The following is a 25,786-nucleotide window of genomic DNA, read 5'->3' on the forward strand; positions in this document are numbered from 1 at the left end:
GCAGACTGAGAGTTATATAGTGTAAGGAGCAGGGTCCCCCCAGCAGCACAGAGTATATCAGGAGATGAGTGATGTGTCAGTGAGGACAGGGCTGCATGTGACGGAGACAGTGACATGATGTGAGGAGGGGGATAGAGGCAGCAGGAAGCCACAGACAGTTATATAGAGGGAGGAGCAGGGTCCCCAGCAGTACAGAGTATATCAGGAGAAGAGTGATGTGTCAGTGAGGACAGGGCTGCATGTGACAGGGGCAGTGACATGATGTGAGGAGGGGAATGGAGGTGGCAGGAAGCCACAGACTGAGAGTTATATAGTGGGAGGAGCAGGATCTCCAGCAGCACAGAGTATATCAGGAGATGAGGGATGTGTGAGGACAGGGCTGCATGTTGCAGGGGCAGTGACATGATGTGAGGAGGGGAATGGAGGCAGCAGGAAGCCACATACTGAAATTTATATAGTGGGAGGAGCAAGATCTCCAGCAGCACAGAGTATATCAGGAGATGAGTGATGGGTCAGTGAGGACAGGGCTGTATGTGACCAAAACAGTGACATAATGTGAGCAATCCCCCTGTCATCTGTACATGCATCTCAATCTGACAATGTCATTCGAGCCAGCATGTATGGAGCGGAGGGCGGGTGACGTCACTGGCCGATATCGTGAACAATATCGGTCAGTGTGACAGAGGGCTGTGCCCTAGCTGAAATCTTAAATACTTTAAAGCTGTCCAGCATGCATGGAAAACCAGCCAGTATTTACCCTGCATGCAAAAACAATAATATATCATATATATCATCTGACATTTTAATGTTCTGTTGCAAGGGCTCTCAAAATCGGTCCTCAGGATCCCACACAGTTCACATTTTCCAGGTCACCCGGCAGGTGCTCTCATTACTGACTGACACATTTTTAAAGAGCCGCAGGTAGAGCTAATTATATCACCTGTGATTCTGTGAGGAGACCTGCAAAACATGCACCTTGTGGGGGTCCTGAGGACCGAGTTTGAGAACCTGTGTTCTATTGAATCTATGACTCTGCTAATAATTATCTCCTCTTTAATTTTTTTTCCTTATCTCTCTGCACAGTTGGCCATATTATTTGGGAAGCCCAATATATACCCCCCAGGATAAAACAAGTCAGAGCCAGCAGATTCTCTATATATTTTTTTTATATATAGTTTTATATATATTTATACCAGAAATCAGTGTTTATATCATTCATTGTCGTGACCCCCTTTTTTCCGAGAACCCCATCACAGGGGCTTAGACGTGAAACGAGGTGGGGAGGAGAGAAGGGAGGACATTGTAAAGGGAAAGGGGGGAGGGGTGCGTACCGGTCGGAGAAGACAGATCGGTGTACGGTGAATAAATTAGTCCTTCGTGTCTGTGGATTATCAGCCTTTGTTTGGATGGGGAATTTCCTTTGCTGGGAAGTCTCCCCTTATGCAAGAGGAACACTGGATGACCCCCTAGAAATGACGATGACAGAACAGCGGCCTCTCGGGGGCCTTATGTAGAAACATCACGTGAGACGGTTACAAATTACGGCATGAAGGAGAGAAGGCGGCAAGTTTTCCCCTGAGAAATGATGACGAAGAGGGGGAGAGGCATCCGGATAGAGAGACGGCGAGTACGGATGTGATACACAGCCCGGATAGAGTGCCGGCGTGGGTGACACCCCAATGAGACATCCAGGCTGCAACACACCCTCCAAAGAGAGAGACGGAGAGACAGGGTGGGACGGCTCCAGGCTGAGTGTCTATTTGTTGCACTCGTCGCTTAAGAGTGTCAGAATGTAGCACAAGCGTGTGTGTTCGTAAGTGGCACACTCCACACAGTCGTGTCAGGATGTGGCATACACGCCAGACTATGGTGGGGATGACACGTAAGCGAAAAGTACGCAGCTGCACGGCTGGAAGAGGCGGTTCTCAACGTGACTCCTCCTCCGGCTCCCCCTGCTCAGAGACGGTCGCTTTCTGTGCCGCTGGGACCAAACCGCGAGACTGCAGGGTCTGGAAGATAGAAAAGAGAGAGGGAAGAGGTGGCATTATAAAATAGTAGATGGTTGGGTCTCTCCTGTTACGACGACAAAGTCCCATTCCTACAATGACGTCCTCCCATGGTGGACAGATGGGCTCCGTTTGGTCATCTCAATGCTCACTAGCTGCAGGATCCTACAAGGATTATGTACTCATGCTGGAGTGGTGGATGTCCCTGGAGTAGTGGATGTCCCTGGAGTGAAGATGTAAAGGTTCTGTAATGATGGACTTTCAAGTCCTGGGGTCTGTTCCGGGTCCAATGAAGAGCACGTGTTGGTCCGAGAGAGTCAGTTTTGGGGTAACACGACGCATTTCACTGGATTAACCAACTTCTTCAAACCTTTGAAAATGCTGGTAAATCCATAGATATCTAAAAATGTATTGCATACATTCTATATATATATATATATATATATATATATATATATAGCGCTGTAGGTAGGGCTGAGGACGGGGATAACACCCCGAAACATTCCCGAACCAGCAATACATTTTATTTGCATCTAAATCCGTCTCCAGAGTGCTGTTTTTTCCCCTTCCACGGGGAACTGTTGGGACATATATATATATATATATATATTTATTACAGATATCATCTCTTGAATACTTTTTTCTCTCCTCAAATCCAGCGCTGCACTTTATTTATATACATATGTTGTCTCTTTCCATATCCTCCTACTTATTTATTTAGTACCTTCTAGAAGGTAATAGAATCTGATTGGTAGCCAATAGCAACATACCATCTTACCAATGATTCCTATGTAAGTATCTGTAATGCTGTGTATGTAGCATGCACACTTTTGTACATTTGATCTTCAACATTTGCCTTCTCACCTCCATTGGGTTAACAGTGATGGTCATTGCCGAGTCCTCCCAGAATGGATCCCGTTGGTTGGCTGCCTCCAGCTCCGCCCCCTCAGAATCCCCCCGCTGCCGCACGTTGTGTACCCTCGACAACCCCAGAGTAACAATCAGCGCCAAGAAGCCAATACACACAACAATGATGACCATGGCGACCCCGGGAAACACTGCAAAGGGAGGACAAACTAAGTGTGTGTGAGGCACTGAGCGTTGGCCGTGGAGGTGGGCCACGCGTTTCGCCTGCACTAACCTGAGCTGCGATTGGGGCCCACCAGCGCGTGGCCTGATAACTCCGCGGGGGCCTGGTGCACGTTGTGGACAAACTGCTGAGCCGCAAGGAGATGACTGGGAGAGACGGCATGGACCCCATGTAAGATGTCAACCTGAGGAAAGGGCAGAGAGAGCCTGTCAACACTCTGAGGTATTCACGTCGACATCAGTATATTATCATTAGCGTTTATTTATACGGCGCCACAAAGGTTCTGCAGCGCCTGACAATACATAAACAATGACCAGAACAAGAATACATGGTATATACACATTGCTGCATCAGGGGACAGGACACTAAGGCAGGCATGTCCAAACTGTGGCCCTCCAGCTGAAACTAACATCCCAGCATGCCTTGCCATAGTTTTAGCATTCCCTAATAGCAAAACTGTGGTAAGGCATGATGGGACTTGTAGTTTCACAACAACTGGAGGGCCATAGTTTGGACATGCCTGCACTAAGGAGTACATTTATTAAAGTTCAAAAAAATGAAAATAGCTGCTGTTGCCCATAGCAACCAATAATTCTGTATGCCATTTTTGAGGATGCAATCTAGAAATAATACTGAATATGATTGGTTGTTGATTGGTTGAAGTTTAAGTAAATTTACACCTAAAATAAGCATCATGGTGACAGAAACTGGTGGATAAGGTGCCATGGTAAGGAGTATGGAGATAGTCAGGGATGGGGAACCTTGGCCCTCCAGCTGTTCTTGAACTACGCATCCCAGCATGCCTGGGATTTGTACTTTAGCTACAGCTGGCAGGCCAAGTTTCCCCATCCCTAGTCTACATAAAAGATAGCTAAGCAGATGAGGAGAGAGGGCCGGCTTCACAGGGTGACTGAGATTGCAAAGCCATGCCCCATTTTGTCACTATGGGGGCATGGCCAGCGCTGTGAGACCTGCTGGCCATGTCCCCTGTCTCTCTGCCTCCCGTGAATAGACGTGGTGCTCATGCACACAGAGTGTTCAGCAGAGCAGAAGCAGGGGGGAACATAGGTGTCGATTCTGTGGGTGCTCAAGGGCCCGAGCACCCACGGAAATTGATGAGCACCCACGGGCTCGAGTACCGGTGCTGGGCCGCCATATTAACTTGCTAATTTGCGGCTGCAGCACCCACATCGCTGGACCCGCCACCTGGGAAGAGTGTATTCTGTCCGCGGAGTACCTGCACTGTGGGGGAAATTTATGTACCTACACTGTGGGGGCATTTATGTATGTGGAACTCTGTTGTCGTAATTTGAATATTGGAGATAACTGTGCTCCATAATATAAATTTGTATTATGTTGTGGCCACACCCCTTCCCCATGAAGCCACTCCTCTATATTTTTGGCTTAAGCACACACCACCTATGGGGGGGAATCCCCATTGCCCCCTAACCGCAGGACACAGCTGGCCCCGTGCAGGATGCGGGACCTTCCCCCAAGATGGTCCCACAATAGGCGAGGCCGTTGGGAGGTATGCTATAGTGCGTACACACTGGACCATAAACACATGAAATATAATGAAATTAATAAAAAACATAAATCGTTATGGACCAGATTCTCTAAGCTTCAAAAGTGATAAAATGGAGAGTGATAAACAGCCAGCCAATCAACTCCTGCCTGACATTTTTCAAACACAGTCTGTGACATGGCAGACAGGAGCTGATTGGCCGGCTGTTTATCACTCTCCAGTTTATCACTTTTAAAGCTTAGAGAATCTGGCCCTATGACGGCTCGTTATCGGGTATATCGTTTAAAATATTCTCTTATGTGTTTCATGTAAAATTTCAGAGGTCACAATGGGGTCAATTTACTAAGACGGGAGTTGCACTGAAGATGGGATGTTTCCCATAGCAACCAATCAGATTCTATCTATTATCTTCTAGAGGGTGCTAAATAAATAAGTAGAATCTGATTGGTTGCTATGGGAACCATCCCGTCTTCAGTACAACTCCCATCTTAGTAAATGCACCCCTATGAGTCCCAGAAATAGCTGTCAGGAAGAGCTGACACATCTCTGTGTGCTGAGCAATCTTCCTGCGTGATCCAGCATCGCTCAGAACGCTCAGCAGTGGCGCTACACGTGTAGGCCCCATCTATGTGACGCAATAAAAGTCATCATTACAGTTTATTACTATTATTATGTTATTTATATATAGAGCACTCGTGTTCCTCAGCACTTTACAGAGAATATCTGACATGATACACATCAGTCCCTGCCCCGGTGGAGGTTTGTCCATTTTCCCGCTGTTTTCACATTGTACAGCGCCATATTCAGCCAATTTCTTTATTCTTCCCATGTCCCAGAAAGTCCACCTTCCAAACTTGGTGACATTCCGGTTGTTAGACCGAGCCACGGTTGGACATTTTAATTCTAGCCATACTGTAGTCTTCACTATTCAACTTGCATTACCTTCAAATAACCTGTAGATGGAGCTCTCTCCTTTGAAGCCATTTTACATTGGGATTAAAGAGGTGTACACACGGGCATAGGCAGAGAGATTTTGACTATGCCAAGCCATGGGTAATTTGGACTACGGCCGTTTTGGCCATAGGCCAAATACACTACACTGTGCAGCACAGTGAAAGTTGCCTGAACAGTCTATTTTGCAGGTGATAGTGGGGCTACGCATCGCTGTCGCCCACCTGGTGAGATCATTGCACTGCGTGTAATAACACAGCTTAGTTCAGACCTCATCGCAGGACAAATTTGTTCTCAAAACGGGCAAAACCATGCTGCGCTGCAGTGGGGCAGATGTAACGTGCAGAGAGAATTCGATTTGGGTGAGTTATTTTGTTTCTTGTGCAATGTAAATACTGGCTGCTTTATTTTTACAGATTTCAGTTTGAAGACACCCCACCCAAATCTAACTCTCTCTGCACATGTTACATCTGCCCCACCTGAACATTACAGAAGCTTCGTGGGCCTGATGCAGATGTGGTCACAGTGCCGACACAGCAGCGATCCTATCAGGGACGGAACTGCAAGGAATCGCCTTACATACAGACCTGGCTACCTACTGTGGGAGGGATCAGCCAGGTCTGTGCAGGACGGGGTGTGGCATCCTACATGGTGGGCGGGGCTAGAGCGCTCTGTCGCATCATTGCAGCCACTCCCCGCTGTACAATGCCCAAATTACCACCATTGCAAAGCATCATTGCCCCTGGACCGCCAGGCCATTGTTGTGGGTAGCTTTGTGTGGGGTAGGGGCATCACCCAATCCAGGAGACTTATCTACTTCCCCAAGGTGCCAGAAGGGACGCCTGAGTTTCAGGAGCTACCCGACCCTTCCGGGACAGTGAATAAGTTCGAGCAACATGGTCAGGATGAGTCTGCTTTTTTTTTGTTGCAGAAACACTCCATTACCTCCCCCGAACGGCCTTTTCCTGTCAATCAATCTCCGATTCATTTCTCCCTTGCTAGTGGCATTGCAGAGGTACCTTGGTACACTGTGGCCGCAATGCGTACTCAATCTTACTGATAATCGCTTAGTTGTGACAACATTGAAGTTGTGACCGCACTGGAATCAGGCCCAGTGTGACGCCACAACACCTTAGTGTTGTGTTCAGGGGCATAGGGAGGGCGGAGCACCAGCTCCGAGCACAGAGAGATCAAAGGGAGCCATAGCCGCGCATCGGTAGCTGTGCCGCCCGCTCCCTGCTCTGCCTGGCGGCGACTGAGCTGCCTTGTCCGCCCCTATTTTCAATTAAGTCTCCCGCTGGATGGCTAGCCAATAGGCTCTATCTGTCCAGCAGCCGATCAGAAGCAGCATTGACGGCGGCTGGACTGTGAGCGCCTATTGGCTAGCAGTCCAGCGGGAGACTTAATTGAAAATAACGGCGGACAGGGCAGCTCAGTCGGCCTGCGGGGGGGCGGGTGGGCTGCAGTCCCCCTTGGCAACGAGCTATTTAGTCCTCCTTGGCAACAAGCTATTTTAGTCCCCCTTGGCAACGAGCAATTTTAGTCCCCCCTGGCAACAAGCTTTTTCAGTCCCTCTTGGCATTAAGCAATTTCAGTCCCCCTTTGCATTGAGCATGAAGCCCCTTGGCATCGAGCATGAAGTTCCTAGCAATGAGCATGTAGGTAAGTGGCACTTATGTGTCAAATATGTAATGGGCATTACGGTTTGTTATATAGTATGTATTGGGCATTACGGATTGTTATATAGTATGTAATGGGGGATTCAGTATTGAATCCCGGCGGTCGGGATCCCGGCGTTCAGAATCCCGACGCCGGAATCCCGACAGCCGAAATGCCGACAAGGGGGGGGACGTGGATCGCCCCCCTTGCGGGCTCGCTGCGCTCGCCACGCAGCGGGCCCGGTGCCTCGCTACGCTTGGCACACTAATTTATTCTCCCTCCAGGGATGTCGTGGACACCCCAGGAGGGAGAATGTGTCGTCATTTCGGCGGTCGGGATTCCGGCGTCGGGATTCTGAACGCCGGGATCCCGACCGCCGGGATCGTAACTGCATCCCTGTAATGGGCATTGCGGTTTGTTATATAGTATGTAATGGGCATTAAGGATTGTTATATAGTATGTAATGGGCATTACGGTTTGTTATATAGTATGTAATAGGCATCATGTGTGGCTTTATGTGTAATGAGTATTCCAAAGTTTGCTAAAATATGCAATGGGCATTACGGTGTGCGGTATAATGTTAGGCGAAACATCGCCTTGCTCCGGGCACCGCGGCACCTAGCGACACCACTGGACAGGTTGCCTTGCACCGGGCACCTCCACTGCGTATCGCTTGTGGCCCTACTCTGACCAGAACTTTCCCCACCCTGTTAGATAATGAGCCACCTACAAGCTGATGAGCGTTGGATGCAATTTTACCTCAGGAATTACATTGCGAAAGCAGAGCCGCATTCTAAATCCACCTAATCGGACTCTGATCAGGCAATAAGGAACTTTCGGTGAAACACAATCGCGTATTGTTACCAGCTTCTACGCAATACAGCGTCTTCACAAAACAATAAACTGATATTGCGCTTATTGCCGGACAATGGGAATGTCTCCGTGAGAAAGGACATAGACGCTAATAACATAATAACAACCCCATGAAATGTAGCCGGGTGTGAGAAAAGCCTTCTCTGGTATCATATACACGGCCTATAACACGGGGACATTGTGAGACGACAGACTGGGGCTCTGCACCGAAGCTCAGTACATCCAGCCAAGATCTCTTTGGCAGGATAGGCAAAATCCTGTAGCTGGATCAGCGCCTGCGTTCCGGGCCAAGTAACTGTACTCGTCCTGCGTGGTGGGATTTTGAAACCAGATGATTGTCTTTGTGCAATGAATTCTGTTCAATTATTTGAGATGGAGAGTCCAGCTCTGTCCCATGTCATCTCCCAGGCACCTCAGTCTGTTTGGATCCCAGACTCGTTCAATACCGGTGCTCTTAATGGTTCTGGATCACTTCATATGTGATATGTTATGGACGTGCTGGCACCATCGCCCCGCAGCGAGGACGTACTGCCAGCGTTTTTATGTCCTTTCCAGGGACTTGCTGCCTCTGAGCACCTCGCATGGTACAATACCCCGTCACCTATTCACTTCCATTTGTCTGTAGTATGATGAATTAAACTCTCCTGTACAGAATACATCTGCCAGTAATGACTATTTTCTGGTTTTGTGGGCAGGATAACCCCAAAGGGGCAACTCAGGCCTATGCAACTAGCTGTTTAGTCACAACTAATACCCTCCAACATGACCCATTCCATTAGGTACAAAATGCTCTGTTCCTGGACTTCCCTGCTAGTGGCAGTTACAGAGGTGGGACTCCAGCACAGTCCAAAATTCAAAGAGGGGGTGGGGGGTCACATCAACTGTCAGTGAGTCCAGGACAGTGATGTTTGAGGTGGCATTAGGTGTGGCTCCCCTTTTTGAATCTTGGACAGTGGTGCAGCCCCACCTCTGCAACTGCCACTGGCAGGGAAGTCCAGAAACAGAGCATTCTGTACCTAATGGAATGGGTCATGTTGAAGGGGAATGTGGTCGACAGTGACAGAAGGTCGACCTAAGCTAACGGTGAACATTTACATGGTCAACACAAGTTTTTCACGTTTTTCTTGTCTCTATGTCGACATATAGTGCATCTGGGAAGTATTCACAGTGCTTCACTTTCTCCACATTTTGTTATATTATGGCCTTATTCCAAAATGGAATGAATCATTTTTTCCCTCAAAATTCAACACACGATACCCCATAATGACAACATTAAAAAAAGTTTTTGTGGAGATTTCTGCAAATGTATTTGAAATAAAAAAATCTAAGAAATCCCATGTACATAAGTATTCACAGCCTTTGCTCAATACTTTATTGATGCACCATTGGCGGCAATTACAGCCTCAAGTCTTTGGGGGTTATTCTAGTTCACTTTTTCTGACAAAAATCCTTCTTAGCTGGACAAAACCATGTGCACTGCAGGGGGGCAGATGTAACATGTGCAGAGAGAATTAGATTTGGGTGGGGTTTTACTTCAAAGTGGTGTAAAAATAAAGCAGACAGTATTTACCCTGCACAGGAACAGAATAACTTATTCTCCTCTCCGGGAGAAGCCCGGAGAGGAGAGATTCAGTAGCCGCTCAGGGGGCGGGGCTTAAGCGTGACATCACTAAACCCCGCCCCATGCTGTTAAACCAAACAAATTCAGGGATCTCAGTGGAGGGGACGGGGCTAAAATGACGCGATTGTATCATTTTAGCTCCGCCCCCTCCTCTGAGACCCGAGGATTGCGGCATTTTAATGCCGCGATCCGGGGGACAGTGGGGGTCCCCCCCAGACCCGAAAATGGGTAACTTATTGCGCAATTCTTTTCAGTTCCGGAATAACTACACGCTAAGTACCATCTCCGAGCTGCACTGCGGGAGTAATTGGACATTGCCAGGGGTTCAATTAGCACACAGATAATTACAGTGGCTAATTGAATATCCCCCATAATGAGAACTCTGGCAATGAGAAACCTTCCGAAACCTGCTAACGCCCAGCCGGGTCCTCTTCAACAAAAATCGGTCACTTACAGCAGTGTTCCCCAACATGGTCCTGAAGCTTCTAAAAATGAAAAGTGGTGATGTTGCCCATAGCAACCGATCACATCCTGTCTATGATTTTCTAGGATGCATCAGAGAAATGATTCCAGAATCTGATTGGTTGTATGGGCAGCAGCTTTAGCAATTTTAGAAGCTTTTAGTTCATTTACCCCTGACAGGTCAGGTTTTCTTGATGTCTTTTTAATTTAATTTAACCATATGTGCTCAAGCCTGGATAACCTTAACCTTTGGAAACTGTCACCTTAACCCCTTGAGTGGTATGCCCGGAAATTTGCACCTCTAAAGCCCCCCCCCCTCCGTCACATCCTTTCTGTCCCCCCCAGCCTTTGCTCCGGCAATCGGTGCACCGGAGCTCCCTGCCCTGACCCGCCCGCCGTCACTCATTTTACAGTGACGTCGGCGGCAGGCTCGGGTATGGTCGGCGCGGCTCGGGGGGACTCGGGAGCGCTCAGGCACCCGAGTCCTCCCGAGCCGCCGCGATCATCCCCCAGCCTGCAGCCAACGTCACTGCTAAATGTGACAGGCGCCGGCTAAGGCAGCGGGGACACTGGACAGTGGCTGCAGGGAAGCTCCAGCGTACTAACGCCGGAACAGAGGTGGGGGGGGGGGGGTCTTCCAACTTCACGTGGTGGGTTTTGCTGGGGCAGGACAAACCAGCAAAACCCACCACCCAAGGGGTTAACTAAACGGTATTATAGGAGTGGGGCAGATTACCCCCCACACACCCACACACACACTGTCCTGCTGACCTTCATCACCTGCCCCTGGCAGTGGCAGAGCGCGTGACCCGCAATCAATAAATTGAATTATGTTACGTGATAATTACTGAGCTCAGGGACAGTCTGTCCGGCTCCGGCCTAAGCAGAGATCACCAGATGGTGGGATCGTATATTCCAATCATCCTATTACTCTGCTGCATAGAGACAGTGTTATACCCATCACATGGGGTAATGGGTGTACCGTCATTAGGTCGACACCTGAAATAGGCCGACATGGGTAAGGTTCGCAGCGAGCGTTGCGAGGGGATATAGTACACTTAGACCAGGGGTGGCCAAACCTGTCCTCAAGATCTACCAACGGTGCATGTTTTCCAGGCAACCTGTGGATCTATAGTAGGAATGACTGCAGCAGGTTTGAAAATGTGACAGTTAGTAATGACTACAGCTGTGCAGCCGCTAGGGAGTCTGGGAAATGTGACAGTTAGTAATGACTACAGCTGTGCAGCCGCTAGGGAGTCTGGGAAATGTGACAGACTCCCTAGCTGTGCACCAGCTAGGGAGTCTGGGAAGTGTGACAGTTAGTAATGAATACAGCTGTGCACCAGCTAGGGAGTCTGGGAAGTGTGACAGTTAGTAATGAATACAGCTGTGCACCAGCTAGGGAGTCTGGGAAGTGTGACAGTTAGTAATGAATACAGCTGTGCACCAGCTAGGGAGTCTGGGAAATGTGACAGTAATGACTACAGCTGTGCACCAGCTAGGGAGTCTGGGAAATGTGACAGTAATGACTACAGCTGTGCACCAGCTGGGTAACCTGGAAAACGTGGACAGTTGGTAGATCTTGAGGACCGGTTTGGCCACCCCTGACTTAGACAGTGTCCATGTCAACTGTGTCGACATTCGGGACAAAAAAAATGGGAGAACCTCATGTCAACCTTTTTACCTGTCAACTTTCCCATTGTAGACCTAATGCTTGTGTCGATGTTCTGACCCCGTTGACCTTACCCATTTCGACCTACAGTATCAGCATATATTTCTGTTCCCCTAGAAGTATTCTGCACACATCAGATTCTATATACAGACACAACCTGTACAGTGTTATTATACATATAGATAGAAATATACTATACTTATCCCAATCTCCTTTACTCGTGCTTGGGGCCTAATTCCGCATGTATCGCTAATTAGAGAAATCGCAAACGACTGAGCATGCGTGCCATTCACACTGCACATGCGCGAGGGGAATTAGCGACAGAGAATGCGATTGGATTGTGAACGCAATGTGGGCGGAGCTTCACGGACAGGAAGTCGGTACTTGGGGGTGGAAATCGGATGTTTTCTGGGTGTGTCTTAAAAAAAATGCAGGCGTGCTCAAGCGTTTTAAGGAGGGTCTGTGATGTCAGCGGCGGGCTTGTTCAGCCCGTCTCAGTCGCAGATTAGGGAAATCCTCAGAGCTACTCACATTTGCACAGACAGATCTGCGATTTTCTAATCGCTGGGCGTTCGCAAAGTGATTGACAGGAAGTAGGCGTCCGGGGGTGGAAACCGCCCATTTAATGGGAGTTTTGAGAAAACCGCAGACGTACCAAAATTTTTTTTAAAAAGTTTGTACCTACCTCAGTATAAAGTTGGTTGCTTATATACCTCCCGTTCATCTCACTGCAGTACACATGAAATTTCCGGGCGTATAATGACGCTTTGACCCCTGCGCGGTAGCTGACACTGCGCAGTATGTCTTCGTAGACGGCCACGTTCTGCACGCCTGAGACAGGAGACACAGAGATCAGTACAAGCTGAGGGACCCGTGGTAGAAATAGATGCAATGTGGTTAGGAAGACTCGTTACCGGTGATCCGTAGGCTGCGGGAGCTGTTCTCGGTCTCCAGTCCCTGCTGCCACGCGGAAGAGACATCCAAGGCCAGGCTCTCGTACTCCAAGTTCAGGTCCTCTCCCACCACGCCAATCTCACACCTCTCCAAGGAGCACTCTATCCCATCAGGGGACTGCACATCTAGGGGACACGGATAAGAAACTCAGGGACAGTGCGGCAAGTGGACACGTAATCGGGCACTATACAGGAGACAGAAGATATGGCAATCATTCCAGGTGGCAACCTGATCTTGGAGCTCTTTCCAGCTTGTTGGGCGTTAGAGAATGGGAAACCGTGCAAGTGATCCTCAGGTCGGGAAAGATAGGGACGCCTTGGGTCCCCTGGAAGTCGGTTATTGGGTGCGCAGATCGGGGGGACCCTGTCAGTTGGACTTGAGGGGCATCGGGCTGAAGAACCACCAGGTAGCCATCTAGATCTGGTACCATGAGACATCCTTCATCGCTGAGACACCTAGGCAACAAGACAACAAGTCATTGGGATCATTGAGCTTTCTCGGGATGAGGCCTTATTCTCCTATATGTACGGAAAAGCTGCAAGTGACTCAACATCGTAACGGTTGGACACACTTGTGGAAGCCTCATCACTGTGTAAGAAGCTGGTGTAACCCACACCAACCAGTGACCTCGGACAGGTTAGGACGCCATCTTTTCTACAGCTACCTGTGGGCCAATTCTTATAGGTATCCCCCGTAATGGCTAAGAGACACAGCCAAGGATACTCGGATCACTCTGGTCTACCGCACCCACCTCACTGTTGTCTGGAGTTTCAGGGGTCGCACTCCTGGTGTTGGAAACTGTAAGGAGTTGAGGTATTCCACATGGCGCAGAGCTCGGCTAAAGGAGAGAGCGTCGTCCCCCTCCAGGGTGAGCTGGGACTGAGCGGGGTTTACGTGGACCTAAAATGAATCAGGAGACGGTAAATGGCTGTCAGTATCCTGGATGGAAGCATGTGGAGAGACATGGGTAAATGTAATAGGGTGCGAGAAGCTGGAGGTCCGGTATTTAGTCTGAGACTGGTCGTATTTTAAAGTGGCAATCGTTTACAAGGCAAAAACCAACCTATCGTATATAACAATACACATAACAGTATCCTAACTTGGCAATGACATCAATGCATACGGTAGTATCATATCATACAATACTATACAAGGACTTGTGTAGTGAGATAAATTACACTACTACACCAGACTGTGGGCGGGATGTTTTAACATCCGCAGCCCAGCTCCACCCCCCTTCACCGTCCATCGCCGCCCATCGCCTACATAATTATCGCATATGCGATAATTATGGTAAAGGACAGCTCTTGCGTTAAGAGCTGTCCTTTGCGGTGAGTCAGCAGGTCCCATCGGGTCCCGGGGGCTCCTCCCTCCCACACCCGGCGCTGCTTCTGCTGCTGCGCCGGGCTCTCCTCCTCCCTGCACCCGGAAGAGGATCATAGTGCAGGGAGGAGGAGGTCACAGGTTCGGGCAGCACAGCTCTGTGCTGCCCGGACACAGGTGAGGGGGGTCGGTGCGGGGCGGCAGGGGTCGGTGCGGCGCGGTGGTGGGTCACGGTAGAAGCCCATATGCTTCTATGGGGCATCGCCAGATTTTTCTGGCGATGCCCCCCGTCGCGGTAACCCAGCAGGGAATGTTTAGAGCATCCCAAAATGCTTTTTTAGTTTAGAGAATCTCCCACTGTATGCTGTCAGGCAGTCTACGGACATTGGCCATTATTCTGGTTCACTCGCAAAGGCAAATTCCTTCTCTAATAGACAAAACCATGTGCTCTGCAGGTGGGGCAGATGTAATGTGCAGAGAGAGTTAGATTTGGGAGGGTTATTTTGTTTCTGTGCAGGAAAAATACAGACTGCTTTATTTTTACACTGCAATATAGATCTCACTTTGAAGTAAAACCCCACCCAAATCTAACTCTCTCTGCATAATTTACATCTGCCCCCCTGCATTGCAGCATGGTTTTGTCCATTTGAGAAGGAATTTGACTTGAAAAAGGGCCATGTGTATGTTGACGATCAAAATTTTGCCCTAGAATTTTACTGTTACATTTTTGACTGTTGTCTTAGCATAACACACAGTTGGTGACAGTTAGTGACACTTTAGAGTTGTGTTACCTTCATTCCTTTTCCCAAGCTGTCAAAGTCTGTGTACTGCAGCCCCTCCTTGCAGGAATACAGGCACTCAATCACTTCCCGAGAGTCCACTGGGCCCAGGCGTAGGTAGAGGCCAGACACGTAACCCCGCAGATAGTGTCCGGCAGTGGCGGTGGCGGCTGCGGACAGGAGAGAGGAGGGTACATGGGTAATTCAGCATAGAGGGAAGACACAATATGGGAGCTGATGGAGGAACATAGAGGAACACTTTAGTCCTGTTCTAGATAACGCACAATGAGAAAGAGTACAGATCGGCGGCTGCCGTATGCTTGGTACAAATAGAATAATAATATAGAGTACATCCTATATAATGCCATAATGTCCTCTTATTCCATGGGAATGGCGCCTACTCATACCGTACCTGGTGTTCTAGAAGTCTCATTGTCTTCCACTTTAACTGAAATCTTCTCATCTGGTACAAGATGAAACATGGATTACTTGATTGATTTTGGACTTTCCATCACGTCTCACCATCCCCCTGCACAGCCGTATGGAGATTTCCAGTCCCCCCCCCCCCCCATGTACATGGAGTAACCTCTGTCTGTCCTCACCTGTCCAGCAGCCGCCAATCATCAGCCTGGCCTGGCGCTTGGGTGGGGTGAGGGCTCCATTGTCATGGATGAGTGCAGGGTCGTACGTCACCCCATCCACGTAGAGGGAGACAGTGGGGAACTCCAGGCTCAGAGCATAGTGATGCCACTCCACATCACACACCTGTGGGCACAGATGCAAGTGTAAGAGACACAGGAAAAAGCAACCGGATGAAGGCATAAGGGCTGCACAGGTAGGTAATGAGAAGAGATGGTGATAGAAGAAAGAGGGTAAGGATGAAAGATATATACAGGAGTACAGGAGATACGTGCAGGAATGAGGATGTAAGGAGGAGAGTAGAGGAGATATGTGAGGGAATGAGGATGTAAGGAGGAGAGTACAGGAGATACGTGAGGGAATGAGCATGTAAGGAGGAGAGTACAGGAGATACGTGAGGGAATGAGGATGTAAGGAGGAGAGTAGAGGAGATATGTGAGGGAATAAGCATGTAAGGAGGAGAGTACAGGAGATACGTGAGGGAATGAGGATGTAAGGAGAAGAGTACAGGAGATAAGAGAGGGAATGAGGATGTAAGGAGGAGAGTACAGGAGATAAGACAGGGAATGAGGATGTAAGGAGGAGAGTACAGGAAATAAGAGAGGGAACGAGGATGTAAGGAGGAGAGTACAGGAGATAAGAGAAGGAATGAGGATGTAAGGAGGAGAGTACAGAAGAAATGAGAGGGAATGAAGATGTAAGGAGGAGAGAACAGGACATAAGAGAGGTAATAAGGATGTAAGGAGGAGAGTACAGAACAGAGAGAGAATGAGGATTTAAGGAGGAGAGTACAGAAGATAAGAGAGTACAGGAGTTAAGAGAGGGAATGAGGATGTAAGGAGGAGAGTACAGGAGATAAGATAGGGAATGAGGATTTAAGGAGGAGAGTACAGGAGATAAGAGAGTACAGGAGATACGTGAGGGAATGAGGATGTAAGGAGGAGAGTACAGGAGATAAGAGAGGGAATGAGGATGTAAGGAGGAGAGTACAGGAGATAAGAGAGGGAATGAGGATGTAAGGAAGAGAGAACAGGAGATAAGAGAGGGAATGAGGATGTAAGGAGGAGTACAGAAGATAAGAGAGGGAATGAGGATGTAAGGAGGAGATTACAGGAGATAAGAGAGGGAATGAAGATGTAAGGAGGAGAGTACAGGAGATAAGAGAAGGAATGAGGATGTAAGGAGGAGAGTACAGGAGATGAGAGGGAATGAGGATGTAAGGAGGAGAGTACAGGAGATAAGAAGGGAATGAGGATGTAAGGAAGAGAGTACAGGAGATAAGAGAGGGAATGAGGATGCAAGGAAGAGAGTACAGGAGATAAGGAGGGAATGAGGATGTAAGGAGGAGAGTAGAGGAGATATGTGAGGGAATGAGGATGTAAGGAGGAGAGTACAGGAGATACGTGAGGGAATGAGGATGTAAGGAGGAGAGTACAGGAGATAAGAGAGGGAATGAGGATGTAAGGAGGAGAGTACAGGAGATAAGACAGGGAATGAGGATGTAAGGAGGAGAGTACAGGAAATAAGAGAGGGAACGAGGATGTAAGGAGAGTACAGGAGATAAGAGAAGGAATGAGGATGTAAGGAGGAGAGTACAGAAGAAATGAGAGGGAATGAAGATGTAAGGAGGAGAGAACAGGACATAAGAGAGGTAATAAGGATGTAAGGAGGAGAGTACAGAACAGAGAGAGAATGAGGATTTAAGGAGGAGAGTACAGAAGATAAGAGAGGGAATGAGGATGTAAGGAGGAGAGTACAGGAGATAAGAGAGGGAATGAGGATGTAAGGAAGAGAGTAAAGGAGATAAGAGAGGGAATGGGGATGTAAGGAAGAGAGTACAGGATATAAGAGAGGGAATGAGTATGTAAGGAGGAGAGTAACGGAGATAAGAGAGGGAGTGAGGATGTAAGGAGGAGATTACAGGACATATGAGAGGGAATGAGGATGTAAGGAGGAGAGTACAGAAGATAAGAGAGGTAATGAGGCTGTAAGGAGGAGAGTACAGGAGATAAGAGAGGGAATGAGGCTGTAAGTAGGAGAGTACAGGAGATATGAGAGGGAATGAGGATATAAGGAGGAGATTACAGGAGATATGAGAGGGAATGAGGATGTAAGGAGGAGAGTACAGGAGATAAGTGAGGGAATGAGGATGTAAGGAGGAGATTACAGGAGATATGAGAGGGAATGAGGATGTAAGGAGGAGATTACAGGAGATAAGAGAAGGAATGAGGATGTAAGGAGGAGAGTACAGGAGATAAGAGAGGGAATGAGGATGTAAGGAGGAGAGTACAGGAGATAAGAGAGGGAATGAGAATGTAAGGAGGGGAGTACAGGAGATAAGTGAGGGAATGAGGATGTAAGGAAGAGAGTACAGGAGATAAGAGAGGGAATGAGGATGTAAGGAAGAGAGTACAGGAAATAAAGGTGCCCACACACTAGAAAGATCTGCGATCTTAAGATGTGCGCATAAATTAGCCTTCAAATCTTTTGTCCGATCTGGACAAAAGATTTCAGGCAAGCGCACATCTTTACCAAAGATTTTTCTTAAGATCCCGTGTGCGTTCCTATGGATCTTTTGTTAAATCTTCTGATCTTTTGTGCAGCACGTAAGATCAGAAGATTTAGCAAAAGATCCACGGGAGCGAGCATCGGCCGATTTTCGACCGATTTTCGACCGATTATCGGTAAAAATCGGCCCAAAAATCGTTCTAGTGTGTGGGCACCTTAAGAGAGAGGTAATGAGGATGTAAGGGGGAGAGTATAGGAGATAAGAGAGTACGGGAGATAAGAGTATAGGAGATAAGAGAGGGAATGAGGATGTAAGGAGGAGAGTACAGGAGATAAGAGAGGGAATGAGGATGTAAGGAGGAGAGTACAGAAGATAAGAGAGTACAGGAGTTAAGAGAGGGAATGAGGATGTAAGGAGGAGAGTACAGGAGATAAGAGAGTACAGGAGATACGCGAGGGAATGAGGATGTAAGGAGGAGAGTACAGGAGATAAGAGAGGGAATGAGGATGCAAGGAAGAGAGTACAGGAGATAAGGAGGGAATGAGGATGTAAGGAGGAGAGTAGAGGAGATATGTGAGGGAATGAGGATGTAAGGAGGAGAGTACAGGAGATACGTGAGGGAATGAGGATGTAAGGAGGAGAGTACAGGAGATAAGAGAGGGAATGAGGATGTAAGGAGGAGAGTACAGGAGATAAGACAGGGAATGAGGATGTAAGGAGGAGAGTACAGGAAATAAGAGAGGGAACGAGGATGTAAGGAGGAGAGTACAGGAGATAAGAGAAGGAATGAGGATGTAAGGAGGAGAGTACAGAAGAAATGAGAGGGAATGAAGATGTAAGGAGGAGAGAACAGGACATAAGAGAGGTAATAAGGATGTAAGGAGGAGAGTACAGAACAGAGAGAGAATGAGGATTTAAGGAGGAGAGTACAGAAGATAAGAGAGGGAATGAGGATGTAAGGAGGAGAGTACAGGAGATAAGAGAGGGAATGAGGATGTAAGGAAGAGAGTAAAGGAGATAAGAGAGGGAATGGGGATGTAAGGAAGAGAGTACAGGATATAAGAGAGGGAATGAGTATGTAAGGAGGAGAGTAACGGAGATAAGAGAGGGAGTGAGGATGTAAGGAGGAGATTACAGGACATATGAGAGGGAATGAGGATGTAAGGAGGAGAGTACAGAAGATAAGAGAGGTAATGAGGCTGTAAGGAGGAGAGTACAGGAGATAAGAGAGGGAATGAGGCTGTAAGTAGGAGAGTACAGGAGATATGAGAGGGAATGAGGATATAAGGAGGAGATTACAGGAGATATGAGAGGGAATGAGGATGTAAGGAGGAGAGTACAGGAGATAAGTGAGGGAATGAGGATGTAAGGAGGAGATTACAGGAGATATGAGAGGGAATGAGGATGTAAGGAGGAGATTACAGGAGATAAGAGAAGGAATGAGGATGTAAGGAGGAGAGTACAGGAGATAAGAGAGGGAATGAGGATGTAAGGAGGAGAGTACAGGAGATAAGAGAGGGAATGAGAATGTAAGGAGGGGAGTACAGGAGATAAGTGAGGGAATGAGGATGTAAGGAAGAGAGTACAGGAGATAAGAGAGGGAATGAGGATGTAAGGAAGAGAGTACAGGAAATAAAGGTGCCCACACACTAGAAAGATCTGCGATCTTAAGATGTGCGCATAAATTAGCCTTCAAATCTTTTGTCCGATCTGGACAAAAGATTTCAGGCAAGCGCACATCTTTACCAAAGATTTTTCTTAAGATCCCGTGTGCGTTCCTATGGATCTTTTGTTAAATCTTCTGATCTTTTGTGCAGCACGTAAGATCAGAAGATTTAGCAAAAGATCCACGGGAGCGAGCATCGGCCGATTTTCGACCGATTATCGGTAAAAATCGGCCCAAAAATCGTTCTAGTGTGTGGGCACCTTAAGAGAGAGGTAATGAGGATGTAAGGGGGAGAGTATAGGAGATAAGAGAGTACGGGAGATAAGAGTATAGGAGATAAGAGAGGGAATGAGGATGTAAGGAGGAGAGTACAGGAGATAAGAGAGGGAATGAGGATGTAAGGAGGAGAGTACAGAAGATAAGAGAGTACAGGAGTTAAGAGAGGGAATGAGGATGTAAGGAGGAGAGTACAGGAGATAAGAGAGTACAGGAGATACGCGAGGGAATGAGGATGTAAGGAGGAGAGTACAGGAGATACGTGAGGGAATGAGGATGTAAGGAGGAGAGTACAGGAGATAAGAGAGGGAATGAGGATGTAAGGAAGAGAGAACAGGAGATAATAGAGGGAATGAGGATGTAAGGAGGAGTACAGAAGATAAGAGAAGGGATGGGGATGCAAGGAAGAGAGTACAGGAGATAAGGAGGGAATGAGGATGTAAGGAGGAGAGTACAGGACATAAGAGAGGGAATGAGGATGTAAGGAGGAGAGTACAGGAGATAAGAGAGGGAATGAGGATGTAAGGAGGAGATTACAGGAGATAAGAGAGGGAATGAAGATGTAAGGAGGAGAGTACAGGAGATAAGAGAAGGAATGAGGATGTAAGGAGGAGAGTACAGGAGATGAGAGGGAATGAGGATGTAAGGAGGAGAGTACAGGAGATAAGAAGGGAATGAGGATGTAAGGAAGAGAGTACAGGAGATAAGAGAGGGAATGAGGATGCAAGGAAGAGAGTACAGGAGATAAGGAGGGAATGAGGATGTAAGGAGGAGAGTACAGGACATAAGAGAGGGAATGAGGATGTAAGGAGGAGAGTACAGGAGATAAGAGAGGGAATGAGGATGTAAGGAGGAGATTACAGGAGATAAGAGAGGGAATGAAGATGTAAGGAGGAGAGTACAGGAGATAAGAGAAGGAATGAGGATGTAAGGAGGAGAGTACAGGAGATAAGAGAGGGAATGAGGATGTAAGGAGGAGAGTACAGGAGATAAGAAGGGAATGAGGATGTAAGGAAGAGAGTACAGGAGATAAGAGAGGGAATGAGGATGTAAGGAAGAGAGTACAGGAGATAAGAGAGGGAATGAGGATGTAAGGAAGAGAGTACAGGAAATAAGAGAGAGGTAATGAGGATGTAAGGGGGAGAGTATAGGAGATAAGAGAGTACAGGAGATAAGAGTATAGGAGATAAGAGAGGGAATGAGGATGTAAGGAGGAGAGTACAGGAGATAAGAGAGGAAATGAGGATGGAAGGAGGAGAGTACAGGAGATAAGAGAGGGAATGAGGATGTAAGGAGGAGAGTACAGAAGATAAGAGAGTACAGGAGTTAAGAGAGGGAATGAGGATGTAAGGAGGAGAGTACAGGAGATAAGAGAGGGAATGAGGATTTAAGGAGGAGAGTACAGGAGATAAGAGAGTACAGGAGATACGTGAGGGAATGAGGATGTAAGGAGGAGAGTACAGGAGATAAGAGAGGGAATGAGGATGTAAGGAGGAGTACAGAAGATAAGAGAAGGGATGAGGATGCAAGGAGGAGAGTACAGGAGATAAGAGAGGGAATGAGGATGTAAGGAGGAGATTACAGGAGATAAGAGAGGGAATGAAGATGTAAGGAGGAGAGTACAGGAGATAAGAGAAGGAATGAGGATGTAAGGAGGAGAGTACAGGAGATGAGAGGGAATGAGGATGTAAGGAGGAGAGTACAGGAGATAAGAAGGGAATGAGGATGTAAGGAAAAGAGTACAGGAGATAAGAGAGGGAATGAGGATGCAAGGAAGAGAGTACAGGAGATAAGGAGGGAATTAGGATGTAAGGAGGAGAGTACAGGACATAAGAGAGGGAATGAGGATGTAAGGAGGAGAGTACAGGAGATAAGAGAGGGAATGAGGATGTAAGGAGGAGATTACAGGAGATAAGAGAGGGAATGAATATGTAAGGAGGAGAGTACAGGAGATAAGAGAAGGAATGAGGATGTAAGGAGGAGAGTACAGGAGATAAGAAGGGAATGAGGATGTAAGGAAGAGAGTACAGGAGATAAGAGAGGGAATGAGGATGTAAGGAAGAGAGTACAGGAGATAAGAGAGGGAATGAGGATGTAAGGAAGAGAGTACAGGAAATAAGAGAGAGGTAATGAGGATGTAAGGGGGAGAGTACAGGAGATAAGAGAGTACAGGAGATAAGAGTATAGGAGATAAGAGAGGGAATGAGGATGTAAGGAGGAGAGTACAGGAGATAAGAGAGGAAATGAGGATGTAAGGAGGAGAGTACAGGAGATAAGAGAGGGAATGAGGATGTAAGGAGGAGAGTACAGAAGATAAGAGAGTACAGGAGTTAAGAGAGGGAATGAGGATGTAAGGAGGACAGTACAGGAGATAAGAGAGGGAATGAGAATTTAAGGAGGAGAGTACAGGAGATATGAGAGTACAGGAGATACGTGAGGGAATGAGGATGTAAGGAGGAGAGTACAGGAGATAAGAGAGGGAATGAGGATGTAAGGAAGAGAGAACAGGAGATAAGAGAGGGAATGAGGATGTAAGGAGGAGTACAGAAGATAAGAGAAGGGATGAGGATGCAAGGAAGAGAGTACAGGAGATAAGGAGGGAATGAGGATGTAAGGAGGAGAGTACAGGACATAAGAGAGGGAATGAGGATGTAAGGAGGAGAGTACAGGAGATAAGAGAGGGAATGAGGATGTAAGGAGGAGAGTACAGGACATAAGAGAGGGAATGAGGATGTAAGGAGGAGAGTACAGGACATAAGAGAGGGAATGAGGATGTAAGGAAGAGAGTACAGGAGATAAGAGAGTACAGGAGATAAGAGAGTACAGGAGAACACAGACAGGGAATATGTGTTAATGAGAAGTTATTCTTCTTGGAGTTATATTCTATCTTATAACCCGATCATCTGCCAGCTCTGGGCGTCCTCTGGACTTTTGCTGTATATACATTATTCCATTCAGTGATGTTTCTGTTATAGAATGTGACAGCAGCTGCTGTGTGCTGATCATGTAACCATGTAAGTGCGGCTGCAGGTGAGGAATAATTACCTGTTCCAGCTTCCACAGGAACTTGACAGGGCGAGCGCTGTCCAGCAGAGACCAGTAGAGGAATGAGATCCGGCAGCCGTGTACAGCCAGGGTATAGTGAGAGTAGCTGCCATCTTACACATGCAGAAAGGAGGAAGAGGTAGTGAATGGGATCACAATATAAGGTAAACAGTAGAAACATGAGTCCCCCTCTCCCTCCTGTGAGTTATAATCTTCATTATAATAGTTAACAGCCAGTCAAAATGACCAATCAACATAACAGTGATGTGAGGTGAGGAGCCATTTTTAGCTTTTATTGTATATGATTGCGCTTTTCCTGCCATTATTACTACACTGTACCTTTAGTTCCATTGTATTTATGATACACACTCTCACACTCACAGAAGACGCTATTAGATCTGAGTAGTACTATATAAATAGTAATATATAAAATAGTCAGTCCCAGAGTCCCCCACCGGGTCTCACCGTTCTGCACTGTGTTACACAGCAGCACCTCCTCCTCTTTTCCAGCCTTCCCTCCACTCCCTCCTGCATGCTTCAGCCAGAAAGAAAGAGTCAGGTGATCAGCGGCTCCGCCCCCTGCAGGTAACCGCCCAGGAGGAACCTCCACTGACTGGGAACCATTAAACCAAAAGACTGGGCTGCTGTCTTGTGTATCCTGTATTGGGAGGCTGTGGGTCCAGTTAAACATAGGGCTGGAGGGGGGCAGAAGGTCAACATCTCCTGGCGCAGCTCCTGAGAGGAACAAAAACATGGGTATGATCACATATATTCAGGCGCAGAGCGAAAGAATGGTGTGTAAATTCAGATTGTGAACTCATTACCCCATGGTACTGGATTATATTATTATTTACATACCGCACAGCTTGCGTAAAGACTTCTCTGAATAGTTGTCACGGTCGCAGCCCTTGGCAATGTGACTTGTCTGGATCTCTATGGTGGCCTGGATGCTCCAGATTCCCTCCTCGCAGGTCTCTAGGTGGATCCCGGGGAATAAGGCCAAGTTCCCTGCGCCAGGCATGTACTCAATGCGCTTGTTCCAACCTGTCAGGGCAGAGACCAGCCCAGGCGTTATGCCATGTGTAGCTTAGTAACATGGACATCATGCAAAAGCAGCCAGTATTTGCCCTGCACAGAAACAATCTAAATATATTTGCTCCTCTCGCATTGTACCATGATGCTCGCACACACACACACACACACTGACACACTCACTCGCGCTAAGCAGTGTTACCTCTCCAGCTGGGCTTGCACGTAGGTTTCACCTGGATTTCCACCTCTGCATCTTCCACGGCTCGCTTCTTCCCGCAGTCATAGGCCGTCACTGTGAATCTGATCAGCCGGTCACCGCTGGCCTGCAGGGGCAGTGTGTTCTTTATGTACCCTGGCCAGAGAAGACGGAAGGAGATATTTATCATAGAGGTACACTAGGCAGACCTCTAGGACAGCCCTGACCGCAGTGCACCACAGACATTAAGGGGTCAATCTATTAAGATTGGAGGAGTTCTATGGAAGCATCTTGGACTTTAGTGTCCATCGCTAACAACTGCGTGATCTGTAATTACAAAACGGCCCAACATCATTGCAATGTGCACCCAGCTTTATTTTGTCTGTGCCACAGAGTGTCCCTAAGACCTTCAGGGCTGCCGATAGGGGGATGCTGTGAGTACAGCTGTGCCGGGCCCCGGACTCTGGAAGGGCCTGGGTAGCTCATTTTTCCCACTGCAAACCCCCCCCCCCCCCAACTGCCTCCGCTATGCTCAGTGCACTGAACAAAGCACAGGCTTCTTCAATGCAGGATGCCAGCGGCCAATTAAAATGCTGCAACGGCTTTTGAGCCAATCAGAGCTCGTGTACCGTTTGCCAATCAGAGCAGCTGCCAGTACACAAGCTCTAATTGGCTTACCAGCCGGTGCTGCATTTTAATTGGCCGCAGGCATCCTGCATTGACGAGGCCTGTGCTTCAGGACCTGCTGCATTCAGCAGGAGGGGATAAGGGAGCAGGAGTTGGGCAGTAGGTGGAGGGGAATGAGGGGGGGTGGGGGGCCCGGACTGGAAATCAGTCCTGGGCCCCTAAATTCCTAGTGGCAGCCCTGAAGACCTTCACAGACAGACAGACTCTGGAGGTGAAGAATCACCTGGGGTCCAGAGACAGCTAGCACGTACAGGACTGTGGCAGACGGAGCTCACAGGTGACTTACCGTCATTGTCGATGGTGAAGGGCACATTGGGGGTGAGGATCTGGTAGAAGCAGACCTGGCTGTACTGAGGGGAGCAGTCCTGGTCCCATGCCTGCACTCGGAGGACTCGCTCATACATACGACCCTCAGTCACAGAAGCTCTGAAGACCTTTTCCCCAAACACGGGGGCGAACTCATTGACATCGTTTACCCGGACATGTACTGTGGCTCTGTTACAGACAGAAGAGGGACAATTCATATAACACCACGAGGAAGTATGTACAAGCTGGGGATCATAAGGGCCAGATGCACTAAGCTTCACATGTGGTAAAGTGGAGAGTGATAAACAACCACCCAATCAGCTCCTGCCTGACATTTTTCAAACCCAGTCTGTGACATGACAGGCGGGAGCTGATTGGCTGGCTGTTTATCACTCTCCATTTTATCACTTTTTGATGGAGACATACAGATGACGAGAAGAGACAGTGAGGCAGATTTACTAAGCATCGGAGAGAGGTAAAGCATCAACCAATTAGCCCCTAACTGTCATGTTGCA

General features: G+C 47.9%; 1 protein-coding gene across 2 annotated transcripts in view; it reads right to left on the bottom strand.

Annotated features, from left to right (window-relative positions):
• Window positions 1-1,148: 1,148 nt before the first annotated feature.
• CLSTN3 (calsyntenin 3) overlaps window positions 1,149-25,786 on the bottom strand; it is a 49,844-nt gene continuing 25,206 nt past the window's right edge. For both annotated transcript variants that reach the window (XM_083149715.1, XM_083149714.1), the window contains exons 5-19: window positions 25,252-25,460; window positions 24,285-24,434; window positions 23,909-24,094; window positions 23,516-23,785; window positions 23,051-23,163; window positions 15,518-15,680; window positions 15,328-15,378; window positions 14,928-15,085; window positions 13,565-13,713; window positions 13,042-13,268; window positions 12,774-12,938; window positions 12,545-12,690; window positions 3,148-3,280; window positions 2,871-3,064; window positions 1,149-2,009 (exon numbers count right to left, since the gene is read on the bottom strand). In XM_083149715.1, coding sequence (XP_083005841.1) covers window positions 1,926-2,009; window positions 2,871-3,064; window positions 3,148-3,280; window positions 12,545-12,690; window positions 12,774-12,938; window positions 13,042-13,268; window positions 13,565-13,713; window positions 14,928-15,085; window positions 15,328-15,378; window positions 15,518-15,680; window positions 23,051-23,163; window positions 23,516-23,785; window positions 23,909-24,094; window positions 24,285-24,434; window positions 25,252-25,460 — 2,398 coding nt within the window. In that variant the 3' untranslated portion in view covers window positions 1,149-1,925. The remainder of the gene's footprint in view (window positions 2,010-2,870; window positions 3,065-3,147; window positions 3,281-12,544; window positions 12,691-12,773; window positions 12,939-13,041; window positions 13,269-13,564; window positions 13,714-14,927; window positions 15,086-15,327; window positions 15,379-15,517; window positions 15,681-23,050; window positions 23,164-23,515; window positions 23,786-23,908; window positions 24,095-24,284; window positions 24,435-25,251; window positions 25,461-25,786) is intronic.

This window comes from Crinia signifera, chromosome 6, assembly GCF_055691185.1.
Source record: "Crinia signifera chromosome 6, ASM5569118v1, whole genome shotgun sequence".
NCBI lineage: Eukaryota > Metazoa > Chordata > Amphibia > Anura > Myobatrachidae > Crinia > Crinia signifera.